This window comes from Arabidopsis lyrata, assembly GCF_000004255.2.
Source record: "Arabidopsis lyrata subsp. lyrata unplaced genomic scaffold ARALYscaffold_2, whole genome shotgun sequence".
Taxonomy (NCBI): domain Eukaryota; kingdom Viridiplantae; phylum Streptophyta; class Magnoliopsida; order Brassicales; family Brassicaceae; genus Arabidopsis; species Arabidopsis lyrata.
In genome coordinates, this window is record NW_003302554.1 from 3,934,437 (window position 1) to 3,950,901 (window position 16,465).

The 16,465-nt window shown below is 38.2% G+C and overlaps 3 protein-coding genes, 1 long non-coding RNA gene and 1 other non-coding gene across 7 annotated transcripts; 1 reads left to right on the plus strand and 4 right to left on the minus strand.

Annotated features, from left to right (window-relative positions):
- Positions 1-337: 337 nt before the first annotated feature.
- Positions 338-1,535, minus strand: LOC9322741. The gene has a single exon (XM_002888153.2). It carries the CDS (start codon positions 1,256-1,258, stop codon positions 623-625), a length of 636 nt encoding a protein of 211 aa, XP_002888199.2. The 5' UTR covers positions 1,259-1,535; the 3' UTR covers positions 338-622.
- Positions 1,536-4,413: 2,878 nt separating this feature from the next.
- On the minus strand, positions 4,414-6,563 carry LOC9324263 (mitogen-activated protein kinase 2). Of its 2 annotated transcripts, none has more exons than XM_021034653.1 (3): positions 6,371-6,563; positions 5,602-6,035; positions 4,414-5,400 (listed from the first exon to the last, which is right to left on the minus strand). In XM_021034653.1, the coding sequence occupies exons 2-3, from the start codon at positions 6,022-6,024 to the stop codon at positions 4,693-4,695; spliced, it is 1,131 nt and encodes a 376-aa protein (XP_020890312.1). In that variant the 5' UTR covers positions 6,025-6,035; positions 6,371-6,563; the 3' UTR covers positions 4,414-4,692. The 2 variants fall into 2 exon arrangements, with proteins under 2 accessions (XP_020890312.1, XP_002888200.1); XM_002888154.2 differs by having other exon boundaries at positions 5,602-6,032; positions 6,371-6,530.
- Positions 6,564-6,665: 102 nt separating this feature from the next.
- On the plus strand, positions 6,666-6,747 carry TRNAS-AGA. Its single transcript has one exon. It is a non-coding gene; the product is annotated as a tRNA-Ser (tRNA).
- A 33-nt stretch (positions 6,748-6,780) lies between these two features.
- On the minus strand, positions 6,781-8,888 carry LOC9324264 (E3 ubiquitin-protein ligase SPL1). 2 transcript variants are annotated; one of them, XM_021034658.1, is made up of 10 exons: positions 8,659-8,888; positions 8,531-8,574; positions 8,330-8,448; positions 8,129-8,224; positions 7,923-8,063; positions 7,769-7,834; positions 7,579-7,685; positions 7,357-7,488; positions 7,219-7,284; positions 6,781-7,117 (listed from the first exon to the last, which is right to left on the minus strand). In XM_021034658.1, the coding sequence occupies exons 1-10, from the start codon at positions 8,730-8,732 to the stop codon at positions 7,015-7,017; spliced, it is 948 nt and encodes a 315-aa protein (XP_020890317.1). In that variant the 5' UTR covers positions 8,733-8,888; the 3' UTR covers positions 6,781-7,014. The 2 variants fall into 2 exon arrangements, with proteins under 2 accessions (XP_020890317.1, XP_002888201.1); XM_002888155.2 differs by having other exon boundaries at positions 7,573-7,685; positions 8,659-8,887.
- Positions 8,889-14,111: 5,223 nt separating this feature from the next.
- Positions 14,112-14,700, minus strand: LOC110230788. The gene is made up of 4 exons (XR_002333943.1): positions 14,680-14,700; positions 14,565-14,612; positions 14,388-14,471; positions 14,112-14,313 (listed from the first exon to the last, which is right to left on the minus strand). It is a non-coding gene; the product is annotated as an uncharacterized LOC110230788 (long non-coding RNA).
- Between the last annotated feature and the right edge of the window lie 1,765 nt (positions 14,701-16,465).

Sequence of the window (16,465 nt, forward strand, 5' to 3'; positions counted from 1 at the left end):
TGATTAGTACTCATGTCTTTTTTAGCAATATACATTATTTTAGATGGTCCAAAACGACCAAAATGCTAACTTTAACGTTACGAGTCCTTGGAAAATATCATATCATTGTTTTATTTTTCTTTGTTAAACCGATGGAGTTCCCGACCTTGGCCATAATCTCCCCTAGTACATGGAGTCAGTCTTTAGATATTACGATTTAAAGAATACACTTGCGTACCAAAAAGGGTTTGAACCTTGAACACAAAAGGAACTAACCCTGTCTTACCACTAGCCACTAGGCCACCACCTCTTTGGTTCATACCATTGTTAAAAATTGGGATTTTATATTATCATTTAGATAAAAGTTTTTTGCTCAAATTAAGCATGGTTGCAATAGATCATATGTTATCAAGAACATCTCCAATTGCATTATATACATGTATAAACATTAAAAACCTAAAAATATAAAAAGCTACACATTTTTCTGCTAATTCAGCTGTTTCTAAATTCAACAACTATGAACGAAACAGAGAATAAACAAAAAGTAACAAAGAAATAAACCAAAAAACTTTTGACAAAGAAAAAAAAGTGTTTGCTCGGTCACGCGGTTTTCTTCACGAGCAGCCAAAATAAGAAACTTCTTCTACTTGCGAGGAGAGTTATCACGAACAGTTCTTGGATTAAACGATGCTCTGTTCTCAATACTCAATTTCCTAGCGAAATCTTTCTTCTTCATCGCGTAAGCCGGTGATGATCCTCTGTTTCCGCTTTGTTCTTGAATCGTTGGAACCAAGTACCAAGCGATACAAGTACACATAATCGCAACAGATCTTCCAAAGAAAACCAAAAACACAAGAACCAAGATCATAGTCACAGGCAAGAAATGATTCGGTCTAGCGATCTTCTTTAAATTCTCGTTTATAACACAGCTCTGTTTTTGCTCTGTTTCAGGCTCTATGTTCTTGATTTCCTCTGTTTTCGCTTCTTTGACTTCTGTTTTGACTTTATCAGCGACAACATCTTTCGTCTTCTTGTTCTTCTTGTGAAGATAAGATGATCTGATCACAACGGGGACACACTCACCGGAGCTTGTGAACACGAATCGAACAAGAGGCGGGCCACCGGAATCGAGCTTCTTCGAGTATATGCTTTGTCTCTTCTCGTCGAGCTCGGAAAGAAGCTCAGAGAATTTGTCAAGTCCACGATTTGAATAAGGGTTCTTGCTTGCTTTTCTTGATTTTTTTGGTGAAGAACATGGAGATCTAAATGGGCTCACCATTTTTACTTTGAGCGATGATCTTATGGTTTCTTTAATCTTGAGATGTTCTTGTGAGATTCAGAGAGTTCCAAGTTTTTTTTTTTTGGTTTTTGGTTAATGAGGATTTGTTTTGGAGACAAGAGAGACGACCTTGTTATTAATATATAAGATTTGTATTAATTTTATAAAAGATTTCACGGGACAATACTATTCTTTATGTAACGCGATAACGTTTTTTTTTCTATATTAAAAGGATTTAAGAATTTGACCGGATCAGATGATGAAGCGTTATAACTTGGTCAAATCTTAAGATCTCAGAATTTTTTTTTTTTTTTTTTTTTTTTTTTTTTTTTTGACATTTTTGGATCGACAAGGCCCGATCCATAGCCAATCCTTATTACGCGGGGTAACGCGATTTAGTTAAGTCGAACTCCGGTGGGGAAGGCGGAGTCAAATGGTCAAGTGGACTTAACCACTTGACTAAAGGCACATCCCCTTAGAATTTTATATTTCTTTTAATTTTTTTTTTTGTTTGGATGATTATAAGAATTAAGAAGTTTCCAAGAAATAAAGAGCATTATCATCGATCGCGTATGTGATAACGTTGGTCTTATTTATTGACTTTCTTGGGGAATAAGCTAAAAATAAGTCTTTCTTACATAAATTTCCACGACGGATGAATTATTTAATGTATAGATATTGATGTTTTTGGCAACTATTTTGATGTGTGAATGGCAACTAATTTGATGTGTGTGTGTGTGTGTGGGGTATAAATTATACATATTGGATGCGAAATTTCGAAATACATAGGTTTGTAAACAGAATTTACAATCTGGTAAAGCAAGTTATAAACATATATTTGATATATTTGCAAATTATTTTTTGTTTATAAAAGTGTTGCAATATAAACATTGTTAAAACACGAGTTAGGTTTGTTAACTTAGCTCGAAAGCTTGATATTATTGTTCACATAATGTTGGTGGCTTTATTAGTTTAGTTTTCAGTATTGTTATGTATGCACATGTGACACAATTAAGTGTTGTTTTGCTAGTTACCAAGTGTTTTATATAAAAATTTAGGTTGCCACTCTGTGTTTAGACTTTATAGATAATTATATATATATATATATATATATATATATATATATATATATATATATAACATTAGCATAACATTAGTATGCTAAAAGAGAAGATAGAAAGATAAAATTTAATGTCAAGCAAGTGGTGTGTCTTGTTGCAGATTCTGGCCAATCTGGCCCCTCCAAAGGAGATTGAACATTGCATCTCTAGTTCTATCATTGTCTAGGAAGTTATATTAATTCAACTTTATATCTTTTTTTTTCTCTTGCATTCATCGATCACATCAATTCTCGCCACATTCTCTCAAATGCAAAGGAAAAAAAAGAAAAGACGAGGTCTAGGAAAATTTAGAAAGCAGGGATCAGTATCGTGAAACTAGTATTTATGATCCGAGAGTTTATCTAACATCCGTTCCAATATCTTATTAATGAATATAAAAACTTAGAAAAAAAAAATATTCGTCTTGATTTGTTAATTTTTTTAATATATGTCGAAATTTAATTGATTGACATATACTTGTTTTAACCACATTAATTACAATTTTTATATGTGTTGGAGTTTTGTAAGCGAAATCAAGTTTATAATAAAATAAGTTAAATTTTCTCTCTGTTTTGTAGCCGCTTTTCATTGTTGTAATCTTCTCCGCTATGCACTTTCTTGAGGATTAAACTAATATAATTTGAATTATTAAAATAAAAAAATTATGCAGCTAAAAAGTTATTTGAAAGTATCAAGTTAAAAAAAAGTGATGTGAAAATTTGAGTAATTGGAGAAATAAATTGTGACAGAAAAAGAGGTTCAAATCACCTAAACTAGTGTCAAATCATCGTAACTTTTGGATAAACGTTTACAAGTAAACTGCTTCACCATCATAATAGTCCTACCGCAATATCATACGAATAGTTAAACGAATTGATGGAATAATACAGAAACGACAGAATGACATCAATGCATAAATCGAAGAGATGATGATGATGATGATGATGATGATGATTATTCATTGACTATCGATAAAAGACTTGACTTGATCTTCTAGAATCTTTATCTCTTTGGCTCTATTAATTTTTTTCACATCAATGGTCTCAATAATTAGTGCACTCCTACATTTTTCCATTTACAAAAGTAAAAGATTCTTATTCACACTGTGTTCATCAACATATTTTTCCGAAGTATACATGTTACTGATTATTAACATTTTTTTTATTTCTATCATTTAAGTTAAGTGTGATAGACATCAAAATATTTATATCATTAAATAGAAGTATTGCATTAGTAACTCTCCACAATGGAAATTGATACATTTATATATACCAAAGCAGAAAATGTTCATATAAAGTTTAGAATTTAACCATCTTAGGTAATTTAAATATACTATAGCCACTTTAGTACAAATCAAATGCTTAGTGATACAATCTTTATAGTGTATTTCAATCAAAATCATCCTCGTATTAATTTATTTTAAACATAAAATATTAGGATCCCACATCGAAAGTTTGAAAGAACCAACACTAGTATATAGAAGATATGAGTCAATCCATTTGTTATCAATTAGTTTTGAGTTGAAAACCCATAAAACTTAACATGGTATCAAAATCTTATTTGTTAACCCAAGTAAAGTAGTCCAAAAGGGGTTATTATTGCTTCTAAATTGAGGTTTAGTTGGAGATAGACCGATAACAGTCATCACTTTTAAGGACCGTGTTAGAATTTCTTATCGAAAATTTGAAGGAAACAACACTAATATATAAAAAATATTGGTCAATTCACTCATTGTTAATTGATTTTGAGTTAAAATCCCATAAAAATAACATAAAACAATTGATTAGGTATTAAAAAAAAAAACCTCCAATCCATGAATCCACTTGTAACGCAGCTTAAGGAGTGTGAATTCAGAACTAGGTATATGAAAGTCCAAAAACACATGTTTTAAAAATTCTACAATACTCTGGAACATTCTATGTGTCATTGAAAATTATTTGTGAAATAATTTATTTTGACATACTCGAATCAAAAACTACTATATGCATATGTTTTATTTTCTCAAATAGTTAATATATTTATTTTCAAAATCATATTCAATCCAATGGTTTGAACTTTGTACATTCGAAATCCTTCAATTAGAAAAATCACCAATAAGAAGATCAGAGGCAGAGTATTAGTTTTAAGGACACATACACTTATGTACAAACGTTACAGACACTTTAGCTTGTAACCAAAAACAAAGCAAAGCTTCCATGACACAAACATATCACATAATTTATGTTATTGTTCTTCTTAAACACTATTATTAACAACATTTCAAGCAAACATGAAAATAGATAAAAGAAAGTAGCTGAAAGATCTCTCTGAAAATTACCTGCAAAAGACTTGATCTCAAAACTCAGAGAGCTCATTGTTGTTCATGGTAGCAGCTTCTGGATGATAATGAATCATTTCCTTCCACATTAACTCTCTTATCATCTCTGCTCCCAAATCCTCGTCTTCGTCTACATCAAGATCAATAGGAACTTGAGCAGGTGGATTTGCATTCGGGTCGTATAAAGGCGCCATGTAAGGATGCTGAAGCGCTTCCGTGACACTAATCCTTTTTGAAGGGTCAAGAACGAGCATTTTCTGAAGCAGATCGATGGCTAGAACGTGTGCATTTGGGTAAAGACGAGAGAATGATATTCCCGGTGAGTAAGGGAGTGATTCTATGTATCTTTTGGCTTTCGGGTTATCTATAAACTCGAGATCTTCCTCTCTCTGGCTTCCCAAAATGTTAATGATGAGTTTAATCTGGTTTAGACATTCTGTTCCAGGGAATATAGGTTTTCTTCCAAGAAGCTCGGCGAATATGCAACCAACTGACCAGACATCAATGGAGGTTCCGTAGTTGTCACAACAGAGGAGAAGCTCTGGTGCTCGGTACCATCTAGTCACAACATATTCAGTCATGAACTGACCTTTGGTGTTGCTCGTCCTCGCTAGCCCAAAATCGCATATCTTTAAGTCGCAGTTTGCATTCACAAGAAGGTTACCGGGTTTCAGATCCCGATGGAGAATGTTTGCTGAATGAATATACTTGAGCCCACGAAGCAACTACACAACAGAAAGAAAAAACAAGTAAAAACCAAGGCTTGGATTGTTTCAAGACAACCTTTTGAAAAGTGTTAATGCAAACGATGCACACTAAACGTAATAGAATACGCAATCAAATTGCAGGCCTAACCGCCTAAGCTAGAACAAGTATTCTTGATATATAACCTGATAACAAAGCAACAGTACGCGCAAATTGCATACCTGGAACAAGAAGTATTGACAATGGTCATTACTTAGCACTTGAGACGACTTGATAATCTGATGAAGATCAGTATCCATAAGCTCAGAAACAAGATACACATCCTTAAAGCTTCTCTTATTGTTAGCCATCATTACATCTTTAAGAGCAACCACATTCTCATGTCGAAGATGACGTAAAAGCTTAAGTTCCCTAAGAGTCCTCAACGCATCAATCCGATTCTCAAACACATTGTGGATCTTCTTGATCGCCACTCTCTCATTACTCTCTCTGTTAACCGAAGAACAAACTACACCGTACGCGCCTCGGCCTATCGGTTTAATAGGCACGTATTTCGTATCAATCTCGAAAAGTGTTTGCCACATTGAGAAGTAATGCTTCCCTTGATTCCTTATTCCATTTGGTGGATCAACCGGAGTCGCCATTCTTCTTCCTCCTTATAACAAACAACACAGAACAAAAGGAATAGAAATCGAAACTTTTTCGGAATTCGAACATCCAATAACCGATTTAACAAGTTATATACCATTCCCACAAAAGTTGAAAAATTTACACAACACATAATTTTGAACTACTTAAAGATCAAATTTTTAGGTTTGATCTTAGGGTTCTCTAAGCTTAAGTTTATGAAATTCACTGATCCAAATCACTCTAATGTTTCAGATTTCACTAATGATCAAAAGCTTTGTTTAAGGGAAAGGAACAAAAATTGAATCTTGATCGATGTTGAGATTGAGCTTGAACGATCTGAATTTTGCAGAGAGAGCTTACCCTGTGAGTGTGTTGGAGACGAATCAGATTCGTCGGTGACGATCGCCGGTGAGATTTGGGTTGAGAGAGAGAGAAGAAGTTGGGAGAGAGATTTGGCTGGTGAGAGTGAGAGATTTGGTCAACGCTCTGACCGTTGACTCTCTAGTTTCTCGTTCATTACCATTTTAGAGCTGTTTCTTTTCTCTGTCTCTTTCACTAATCCGTCATTAAGTTTGGGCTTAATTAAGCCCAATCTGATTAGTAATAATTAATCTAAAAGTATAAATATTTAAGATTGTAGGGAGTTCACAAAAATGTGGACGTGCCGGAGTGGTTATCGGGCATGACTAGAAATCATGTGGGCTCTGCCCGCGCAGGTTCGAATCCTGCCGTTCACGTTTTTTTTTACCTTTTATTTTAACATAGAAAAGTGATGAATTTTTAACATCATTAGTAAAATATAAGCTTAAAATCTCATATGGGATTTGAGTAATTACTCGTTATCACGATCTACAATACAAAAATCGTTCTAGTCGAATTCAAGATACAAGGCTTTATATAACAAGACTAATATATGATTGTTTGCTTGGTCAATGGTTTTAGTAGATCGAAAGTTTTTTAGTCCAATGTCTTCTAAAGGTGAGATGAGACCTCAGTATTGTCAGTCAATGGCGGTAAATCTTCAAAACTTGTTGTATTTGTTCCCGGCAAAGAGGACAGGTCGTCAATCGCAAGGAGCATGTTAAGCAGCAACACATATGACCACACCTACAAGTCCAAACCAAACGAAAAGAGGAATCAAAAGCTGCCATGTTTGATCAATGAGAGGGTTTCAAGAGTTTTTACAAGAAAAGGGGTGTTATACTTACTGAACAAAAGCGGTGTTATACTTCTGGTCATGGCAGATCACGCAGAGATCAGGTACATCAACAACTCTGCAACAAATTGCTCAACACTTAACTCGGAATGGCTAATTTATATGTGGTTTTGGTTAAGCTGCGATATACCTTTTCTGTAACAATTGTCGCCGCCTTCTCTCTAGAGTATCTTCAATTTTCTTTAGAATATATTTAATCACAGGCTTTGAAAGAAGAATCACACCAACAACAGTTAAACCCATGGAGGCATACTTGAACCTCCTGCCAAAAAAAGATGTCTTATAGACTTTTTTTCAGTCATAGTTTTCGAAGAAAAGAATTGGCAAAACAGAGAAAAGAAACAACCTTGACCATTCTCCCAATTTAGAGATGAGTTGATCGAGCGGTACATAAGACACGTAGAAAGGTCCTTGCTCAGGTTTTTGAATCCTGACATTCCCCATGCCATCCTTAACAGCCTTAAGCAACACAACAAAACTGAAATGTAAAACGTATTCTGATATATAAGGAGATTTTTAGCCGCTAACAGATAAAAACATACCTCACCAACAATTGTAAGCGGTGTACCAATTGGGACAACATGCTCAACGCGTCTTACTCCAAGTATCTATAGACAACAATGGTGCCACAATATATTAGCATTTTCCAAACAAAAGCAAATAAAATGAAAAGTGAAAGGAAAGGAAGAAAAAGACCTTGAGGCCTTTAAGATAATCCAAGGTTCCTTGAACAAGCGAAACCGGCTCTGCCTTTTCAAATACATCACTTCCAACCGTCAACGCCAAGCCTATTTCACCTTGAGATACCGCTACATTCACACGACCTGTCCCATCGTCCTACACGCAACCAATATCAGACTTTAATAGTAATATACTCTAATCAAAGTCCAACAGACTTATACCAGAAACCACGGGACTTCCTTAGTCATCGGCTGCATCAATGTACTCTTTCGAACCCACGAGAACCTCCAATTACGACTCAAAACCTGTTGTTCTGCCTGAAAGATCGTTTTTTTTTACATACCCAAAATCAATGAAACGAAAGAAAAGATTATATAAAACTTTTCTATCTCTAAACACAATAATCCAATTTCATAACATACCGTTTTCTTGAGAAAAACACCGAGTATGTCACTATGCTCACACTTGATAGGTGTCTCAGAGCCGACAATTCCTGATACTGCTATGATCAAAGGAAACACCTTGCTCTCTACCAATTGTTCTGAAGAAAACAGAAAGATCTCAAACACATAACCAAAACCCATCAACCTCAAATTGAAATGCAACTGTCTCAAGGAACATACCCAAATCCTTGAGGTGGTTAACCCTAGTGATTGATTTGACAACTCTGTCACACGAAATAGGAGAGAAAGAACATTATCACCGAACACAAGTGAACGTAAATAGTAAAGACAACAAGAAAAACCCTAACCCGCCTGTGTTCCGGCTGAGAAGATAAAGAGCGATGCCGCCTAAACAACACGTAAATCCAGCCAAATGTATCATCTTTTTCTAACTGATTCCTTCACGAAAATCACTATTTGTCGGCACTTTGCTTCTTTCGCTGAGAAATCAGAAACCGATCAAAATTTTCAGTCAGAGAGAAAAAGTGAAGTCCAATGATGGAGACGATCGTCAGTCGCCAAAATAGGGATTTATTGTTTTAATCCCTAAACCTTTCAAACAACTGTTACAGTTTGTCCCTGATGAAGACGATCTTGTCTTCGTCTCCGACAGACATGCGGCCATATATGCTGGACTAAGGACAGTGTATCCACTTGCAAAGCACGCTTGCTGCACTGTGCATTTATTTAGGAACGTTGTCCACCATTTCAAGTGTGAGGGACTTGCTAAAATGGTATCCAATGCGACTAGATCTTACACTGTGGGAGATTTGCGATATTGGTTTGAAGAAATTCAGAAAAGAGACATCAATTGTGCCAATTATTTGGTAGAGATAGGAATATCTCATTGGACACTTGTGTACTTCCCGGGAATGCGATACAATGTGATGAGCAGCAATATCTCGGAGTCCCTAAATGCTGCAATGCAAAAAGCCATAGATTTCCCGATAGTGACGATGGTAGAATTCATTAGGACTATGTTAATGCGTTGGTTTTACGAGAGAAGAGAAGCTGCAACTAGAACGAGGACAAGATGTACGCCAGAGATCGAGGAAATGCTAATAGATCACCTGAAATTAGCGACAGATTGTGCTGTCATAGCAGCAAGTGAATGGATTTATCAAGTAAACGACGGTTTTGGTATCGTTTTCACTGTGGATCTAGAGAAAAAAACATGTACTTGCAGAGTATTTGATGTGCTAATGGTGCCGTGTTGTCACGCTTTAGCCGCGGTGGGGATAAGGAACGTGGACATTTACTCCCTGATCGGGAACTATGCATTCGTGACGGAGTAGCGTAAGCTTTGGCGTGCCCATATTCTACCTCCGCCTAAGGAAAAAGACACGGAGGTCCCAAACGTAGTTAGTGAAATGGTTGTGAATCCACCAAAAACAAGAAGACCAGGCGGAAGACCAAAGACAGTACGCATACCATCGCGGGGAGAGTATCAGGTAACAAATTAAGAGTCTTAAATGAGTTTTGTCCTTCAACACAAAATAATTAATTGTGTCCATGTATGTGTTGCAGGGCAAAGGAGGGAAGAAAAAAAAACCTAACAAATGCACCACATGTGGGAAGGATGGCCACAACAGAGCAACTTGCAAAAATCCTATCTAAGTTTTAGGGAATAATACTTTGGCGGCTTTTGGTCCATGAAGTATTGCGGAAAAGAGGGTTTATCGTTACGTTGGTTGGATAGGCCACGGGAAATTTGTTTAGTCCATGGCTTAACATCCAATTTTTTAGTCCATGGCTTAACACGGAAAGTATAACTAATATATATTTATCTTTTGGTAATTGAATGTAGTATGACATGTATGGGTATCTTTTGGCAAGCACATCTCACAACTTATCGAACAAAAACTATATATATTTATCATATACATCTTCGCGGAAGACAAAAATATATGGGAGACCATATAAAGGAAAAACAAACAAATCATAAGACCCACCAATTAACACAGAGAGGACAGGGGTTCCAAACATTACAGTTGGAACATTCTGAATATCGACGAGGGGGATGGATCAAGTAGTACGTATAGCCAGTCCAGTTGAATCTAAGTTGGGTTGGGGCAATCTTCTTAATATCGGATATCACAAGCTTGGCCACACGATCAGCGTTGCGAGAAGAGACAACTTCTTGTTTGAATAGATTCATGGCGATGATCGCATTCTTAGGTCTATTAATAGAGACAAGGTAGAGACCCTTGGTGAAAAGAATTTTGTCGGATGGATCGGGTATATGAGCGAGCATGTCCATTGCTTCTTTGATTAAACCTTCAACTGCAGCGAGCCTAATGCTCTCTAAGTAACAAGCAGCAGGATTTCCAGCCTTTACACATCGTAAAACAAAGAAGTAAACGGGTGAACCGATGAAAACATTTTGAGGATGCGCTTCAAGGAGAGCCAGAGAAGTCTCCCGCAAAACAGAAGGATCAAGTGCGAGACGCATGCCAGCGTTCCCAGAGAGAATAAGGGGACCTAAGTGTCGGTAACATGACTTACCAACAAGAAGGACAATCGATACTCTAAGATGTTTGGGAAGCTTTTGCCACAAAAACATATCAAGGAATTGGAATTAGGAATGGTTTAGCACAATGAATGTCGTTACTTACCTATATATAGATGGGATTACTAATTAATGGTTGGGGACAATGAATGCTGCTGTTAGAGATTTTGAATTAGTAGTTGGGGACAATGAATGTGGAAAAGTAAATACTAATTAAAGTGACAAGACCTATCTCATTACTAGGTGACTAACTATTCTAAGGGATAACTGTTTAGCAGTTTCGTATTGCATTGGGGGACGTGAATATACAATTTACGGTAGCTTGTCGGCATAGAAATAAGTAGATCTGGGGCGAGATATCTTGATACTTCATATTTTTACAATATATATAAGTTGTAGAATTGAGTCGAAGCTTGGAAGCGTCTCAGGTACAATAATCGCGTGTAAGCAAAAACACGTTTGGAGGACACGAACGTCTCTAAGTGATAGCTTCATATCTTAAATATAGATAACTTGTAGAATTCGGGCTACAATAAAAGAGGGACGAACATTACACGATAGTCCCCAGTAGACAACATGATATAAAAAATGGGGGACATAATAGCCGAAGGATGAAAAAAGAGCTATTAAAGCTACATATAAGTGCCAAGCACGAACGCGGCTACGGGGACAATAATCGCAAGGACGAGAACGATGATTTTAGGACACGAACGAGCGACGTCGACAATGGAACGAGGGGAGCGTTGCAAAAGACATAAATTCTGCTGAAGCAATTTAATGTCTTCCTGGTAAAGGTCCAGACGATCGCACATCAAGGCAAGATCCATGTGCTCCCCGTTAGGGGCGGTAAGTAGGAACTTAAGGTGTTCTTCTTGTTCCCTAATAGAGCACTTAACCGCTGAAATCTCGTCCATAAATGCCTCGTCCAACCATTTAACAAGATGGCGCCCAGGTCGGTCCTTAATACAAACATAGCAAATGTAACTATAGTACATCGAATTATTGAATATAGTAAGAGTGGGATTTAAACTTACATCTCTCTTCTCGCACTGATAAAACTGCCTGCCAGGGTTGTCCTCGGAGAGTGAATTCGCAAGTACGACCGTCCCTCCGCAGTAACAGTGACGAGGTATACCAAGATTTTCAAAAGACATTGGCCCGGGATAAACAGGTCCATAAGAACTAAGAGATTCTCGGGATGAATCCAATGACTGGCTATAACTATGGAGGCCCATGGTCCGTGGGAAACAATTAGATGGTAGAAATTATGGAGTAGGCTGGGGGAGTTTGAGAGAAAGGGGATAATTGTGTAGATGAAGAGATCATTAATGTGGAGAGATAAATAGAGACTGATGCCCAAAAATCTTGAAAAGAATATAATATAAATTTATTAAGCAAAAAGTTACCTTTTCGCTGATGTGATGACACAGAAGGAAAATCATGGGGAAGCGTAACGGGTTAGGGGAGAGAATAGTGGAGAGCAACTGGCTTCTACTGTTGTTATTGGGTATCTAAACGTTGACTTGTTTGTAAAAATTGCCTATCCAAAATTGCGACAGGGACAACATAATATAGAATATTTTACGAGACAGGATCTCTGTTTGCGGAGGACAACCTAAATATCCAAGTAGTTCCTAAATAGATAGCAGTTTAAAAATATTTAGTTCCTAAGCATCCAAGTAGCATCCAAGAAGAAAACAAAGAAGAGTAAATAATTATTACAAAAAGACATAAGTTCTTAAGCAGAAATATTGAAAGGGGCATCACAGCCGGAGAGGCTGAACAAACTCCTCGAAGATGTCGACAGCAAATCTCATCCTGATATTCTCCACAAGTTCTTCAGTTATGCTGTCGTGACTAATGTTTTGGAAATGAAGCTCAATGTACTTCATAGAGAGCGGGCCACTGTCGTCTTCATGTTCGCTTTGAAAGATCTCAGGGAGACGATCAAAGGCGAACTCAGGGGGAACTTGATGATTGCAGAGAACATCTTGGGGGACAAGTGATTTGATGATAAAAGGAAGCAACACAACGAGAGGTTTCATGAGCACGCCCATCTGTTTGTCGGTTTTGGCAGCCACGTTAGGGTCAAGAACACCTATGGTACCCTCTTTCAGATCTATGACAAGCGCAGCCCAGTGGCCCCCAGACAGATGTAAAGGCGCGTACAGAGTGTCGACATCAGAAAACCAAGCCTGTCTCGTGAATCGGCCAGGGACTATACCCCTGACGTAGTCCCGTATCTTACTGTTCCACGGCCACTCAGATTTACTTTTGGACTTCTTGAAACGAGAATAGAGTTCGCTAAGGGTAATCGAAAACCATGAATCAAGTATGGCAGACCTACTCTGGACCAAAGTATCCCCAAACCTCCGAGCCAACAGGCTTAGCATGGCATCGATGTGCTGGATTGTATAGAGGACAATAATTAATTTAAGGGACATGATATTATAAAATGCAGGTATCATTGGTTTACAACGTACCTCTTGGTGGATAGAATGGTGAGGAGTAAGCATGTCCTTAAAAAATGATCTGGGGACAACATGTGCATCGAGGACGAACTCCCTGACCATTAATGGAAAATAGTAATTTAAAGGTTGGGGAAAAAGAAGTAAGTAATGAATTCAATAAGAAACTGAATTACCTCTGGCGATAAGATTTGAGAGTGGACAAGAAATGTTTCCGAAGATCATCATTTACTAGGACAAACAGGTGCAAAACCTCATCAGTTGATTGGGAAACACTATTGGTCCCTGTGGATTCTTGTCCCTGGACTGGAATAGGGTCACGGAAACGGTGGGGTTTATTCCTTGCCCTTTTGGGAGGGAGGATCGGCTTAGAAGAATCCCCGCCAAGAGAAGAAGATTTTCTCTTTTTCCCAGAGGGACTTTTTTCTGAAATTGCCACACCACCAGTAGCATTTCCCTATAAAAAAAAGGTATTTTAGGGAAAGGGACAAACAGAACCACAATTAAAATGCTGAAAATTTATGAGATACCTCTTGATCGTCAACCAGTTGTTCATCAGCACCTCTTGAGGATTTAAAAAGCTCTGGCGGCCATGCTTTGTTTGCCTAGATGAATGGGCACGACAGGTTAGGGATAAGAAATTAGAATTTGCGTTTTAGTTATTACAGAAATAAGTATTATACCTCGTCCATAGCTTCATCTTGGTGATCCTCGTCTTCAGACCTTCCTTCACTATCACCACTACTCTCGTCACCCTCTTTGGGTTCATGGTCCCTAGAAACAGACTTATCCTCTAAAACCTCAGTCTCAACATCGTCCCCGGAGACATCAACAGACTTTTCAATTACTTCTTCTCTTCTGTCCTCGCACTCAACAACATCAACGTGCTCAGACACACCAACAGACTTATTCTCTATAGCTTCCCTTCTCTCCTCACCAACAAATCCCACGTCCTCAGACACACCAAAAGAATTTCCACCAGCAACCTGTTATAGTTGATTAGAAGAGAGGATCATATCCATGGAAAGACACAAGTATCCACGTTGAAACAGAAACAAACCTGCTCTGTATCTTGATCGTCCTCTGATTCATCAGCCGAACTGATCTCCTCTACATCTTGATGAGGCGTTTGGAAGTCGTTGGGCTAAAAGTAAAGAGAATTAAAAGTAAAAAAGGATTAGAAAAACAAAAAACTCCACCACATAAGAAAACAAATAATGACTTTAGTTAAACTTACGTTGTGATCTTCAGGAAAATTCTCTTTAACAGACTTTCCAACCAGGACCTGTGTAAAATGGTTTAGGAACCATTTCCAGAAAGAGGTAGACAAAAAAAAAATGTAATATACAAACCTCATCTGCAACTTCTTCGTCTTCGGATTCCTCTGCGTTGTCCTCACTAATGGTTGGCAATGGAGTTTGGAAGTCTTTTGGCTGAATAATATGTAAGAAACAGAGGTTATTCAACGTCAAAACAATAGAGAAGGACCAGAAGCAACAAGGAAACTTACGTTGTGATCAATAGAGAACTTCGAGGAAGAAGGACCAGAAGGAGATGGATGAATGGTAGAAGGACCAGAAGCAACAAGACCAGGAGAAGGTCCAAACGGACCAGACTTAGCAGGACCAGAGGGAGATGCATAAGACTGGTTGAGGTTTTGTAAAACATCAGACACTCCTCCGTACTCAGACCAGGCTTGCCGCTGAAACTCCTCCAAAAGTTGAGAATTACTTTTCCCCTTAGACGGCGATTGAGGAGAACTTGGGGCGGGAGGGTCTATCTGGACATGGGGGGAATCAGAGGTCTGCCTACTAGGGACCTTGTTGATATTTATATTTTCTGGGGGACCATGCGTTTGTCCCTCAGTAACAGCGTTTGTTAATGGGACATCTGTGTGTCCCCCGGACTCCTTGTTTACATTTGCATTATTAGGGGGACCATAGGTTTGTCCCTCAGATGGTTTTTTTTTACCTGGTGAAGCAGCTTTCGGAGGGGGGGTTGTTGGAAACTTCCCACCATGGCGCAGATTGCTAATAATCTCGTCTAAGAGTTCGTCTTTCAATAAAGACTTCTCTACTCCATACATCCGACAAACTTCACCCATCAATTCAACCTTCAATTCCTCTTTCATGTCACGGAACTTCGAATTAACTTCTTCCATGATCAGAGCATGGAGAACATCTTTACCTTCAGTCCCTGCTGGGGGACAAAAGTCTTCATCGACCTTCCCTTTACCTTTTGATGAACCAGATGGACCACCCTGGGGAAACTCAGGCATGTCAGAGTTTCTATTTGGACGTCTCACAGGTACCTTCTTGGTCTTGCGAACATTGGGTTCTTTGGGGTTCTCATCAACGACTATCTTTGGCCAAGTACGACACCCACCAATCCAGTCAGCTTGGCAGAACTTGTATCCGCCACCAATAAGGCTTTCCATATAGTCAATCGCCGGGTCAGAGACTTCATCAGGCCAATCGTTGATCGATGGGTGTGGGGGATCATCAGTAGACAACAGCGGGGCAATACTTAACTACATTGAATTCAATAATTAATTAGTAAACACTTGGGTACTAGGGTAAAAAAATAATAATGTTCACGAGAAGGACAAAAATAATAATTACCCCAGGAATTAGCTCTGTTTCCATTATGTTGGAATTGTGAAAAGTCTTCAACGGAGGCAAAGTAGTGATTGACCCATCAATGATAGTCTGCGTATCATCAGGTTGATTAAGGTATCTCTCAAAAACTGGGATGGCCTTTAACATCAACAGTTGGAAGACAAGAGGGAACCCATGGGTTGAAGAGTGAGACTGGTTGAACTTCGCAATTAGGGCAGAGAGACTGTTAACCTTCTGACTGACCTTAACCATTCGCATTGTCAGAAGGAATGATTCTCGTCCCCATGGAAACGCTTCAAACGACTCCAAATGCTGAACCATTTCGACAACTTGAAGAGAAGCTCTCACAGGTTGGGAACTGCAAAGCAATACCCCTTCAACGATCACGATAAGAGCGAGACGAAGCCTTCTCCAGTCATCCATCTTCTCTTTCTTGGGCTTCATCTTGTCTTTCCTCAGCCAGTCAACAATGTCCTTGATGAGGACACCCGGGTGGTCCTCGCCTATGAGAATATTCCAG

Coding starts and splice junctions, on each gene's coding strand:
- LOC9324263 (XM_021034653.1), bottom strand. CDS start 6,024: ATGGCGACTCCGGTTGATCCACCAAATGGAATAAGGAATCAAGGGAAG. Junction 5,401..5,601: donor GTCAATACTTCTTGTTCCAG/GTATGCAATTTG, acceptor TCTGTTGTGTAG/TTGCTTCGTGGGCTCAAGTA.
- LOC9324264 (XM_002888155.2), bottom strand. CDS start 8,732: ATGATACATTTGGCTGGATTTACGTGTTGTTTAGGCGGCATCGCTCTT. Junction 7,835..7,922: donor ATTATCTTAAAGGCCTCAAG/GTCTTTTTCTTC, acceptor TGTTGTCTATAG/ATACTTGGAGTAAGACGCGT. Junction 7,285..7,356: donor CGACAATTGTTACAGAAAAG/GTATATCGCAGC, acceptor AATTTGTTGCAG/AGTTGTTGATGTACCTGATC.
- LOC9322741 (XM_002888153.2), bottom strand. CDS start 1,258: ATGGTGAGCCCATTTAGATCTCCATGTTCTTCACCAAAAAAATCAAGA.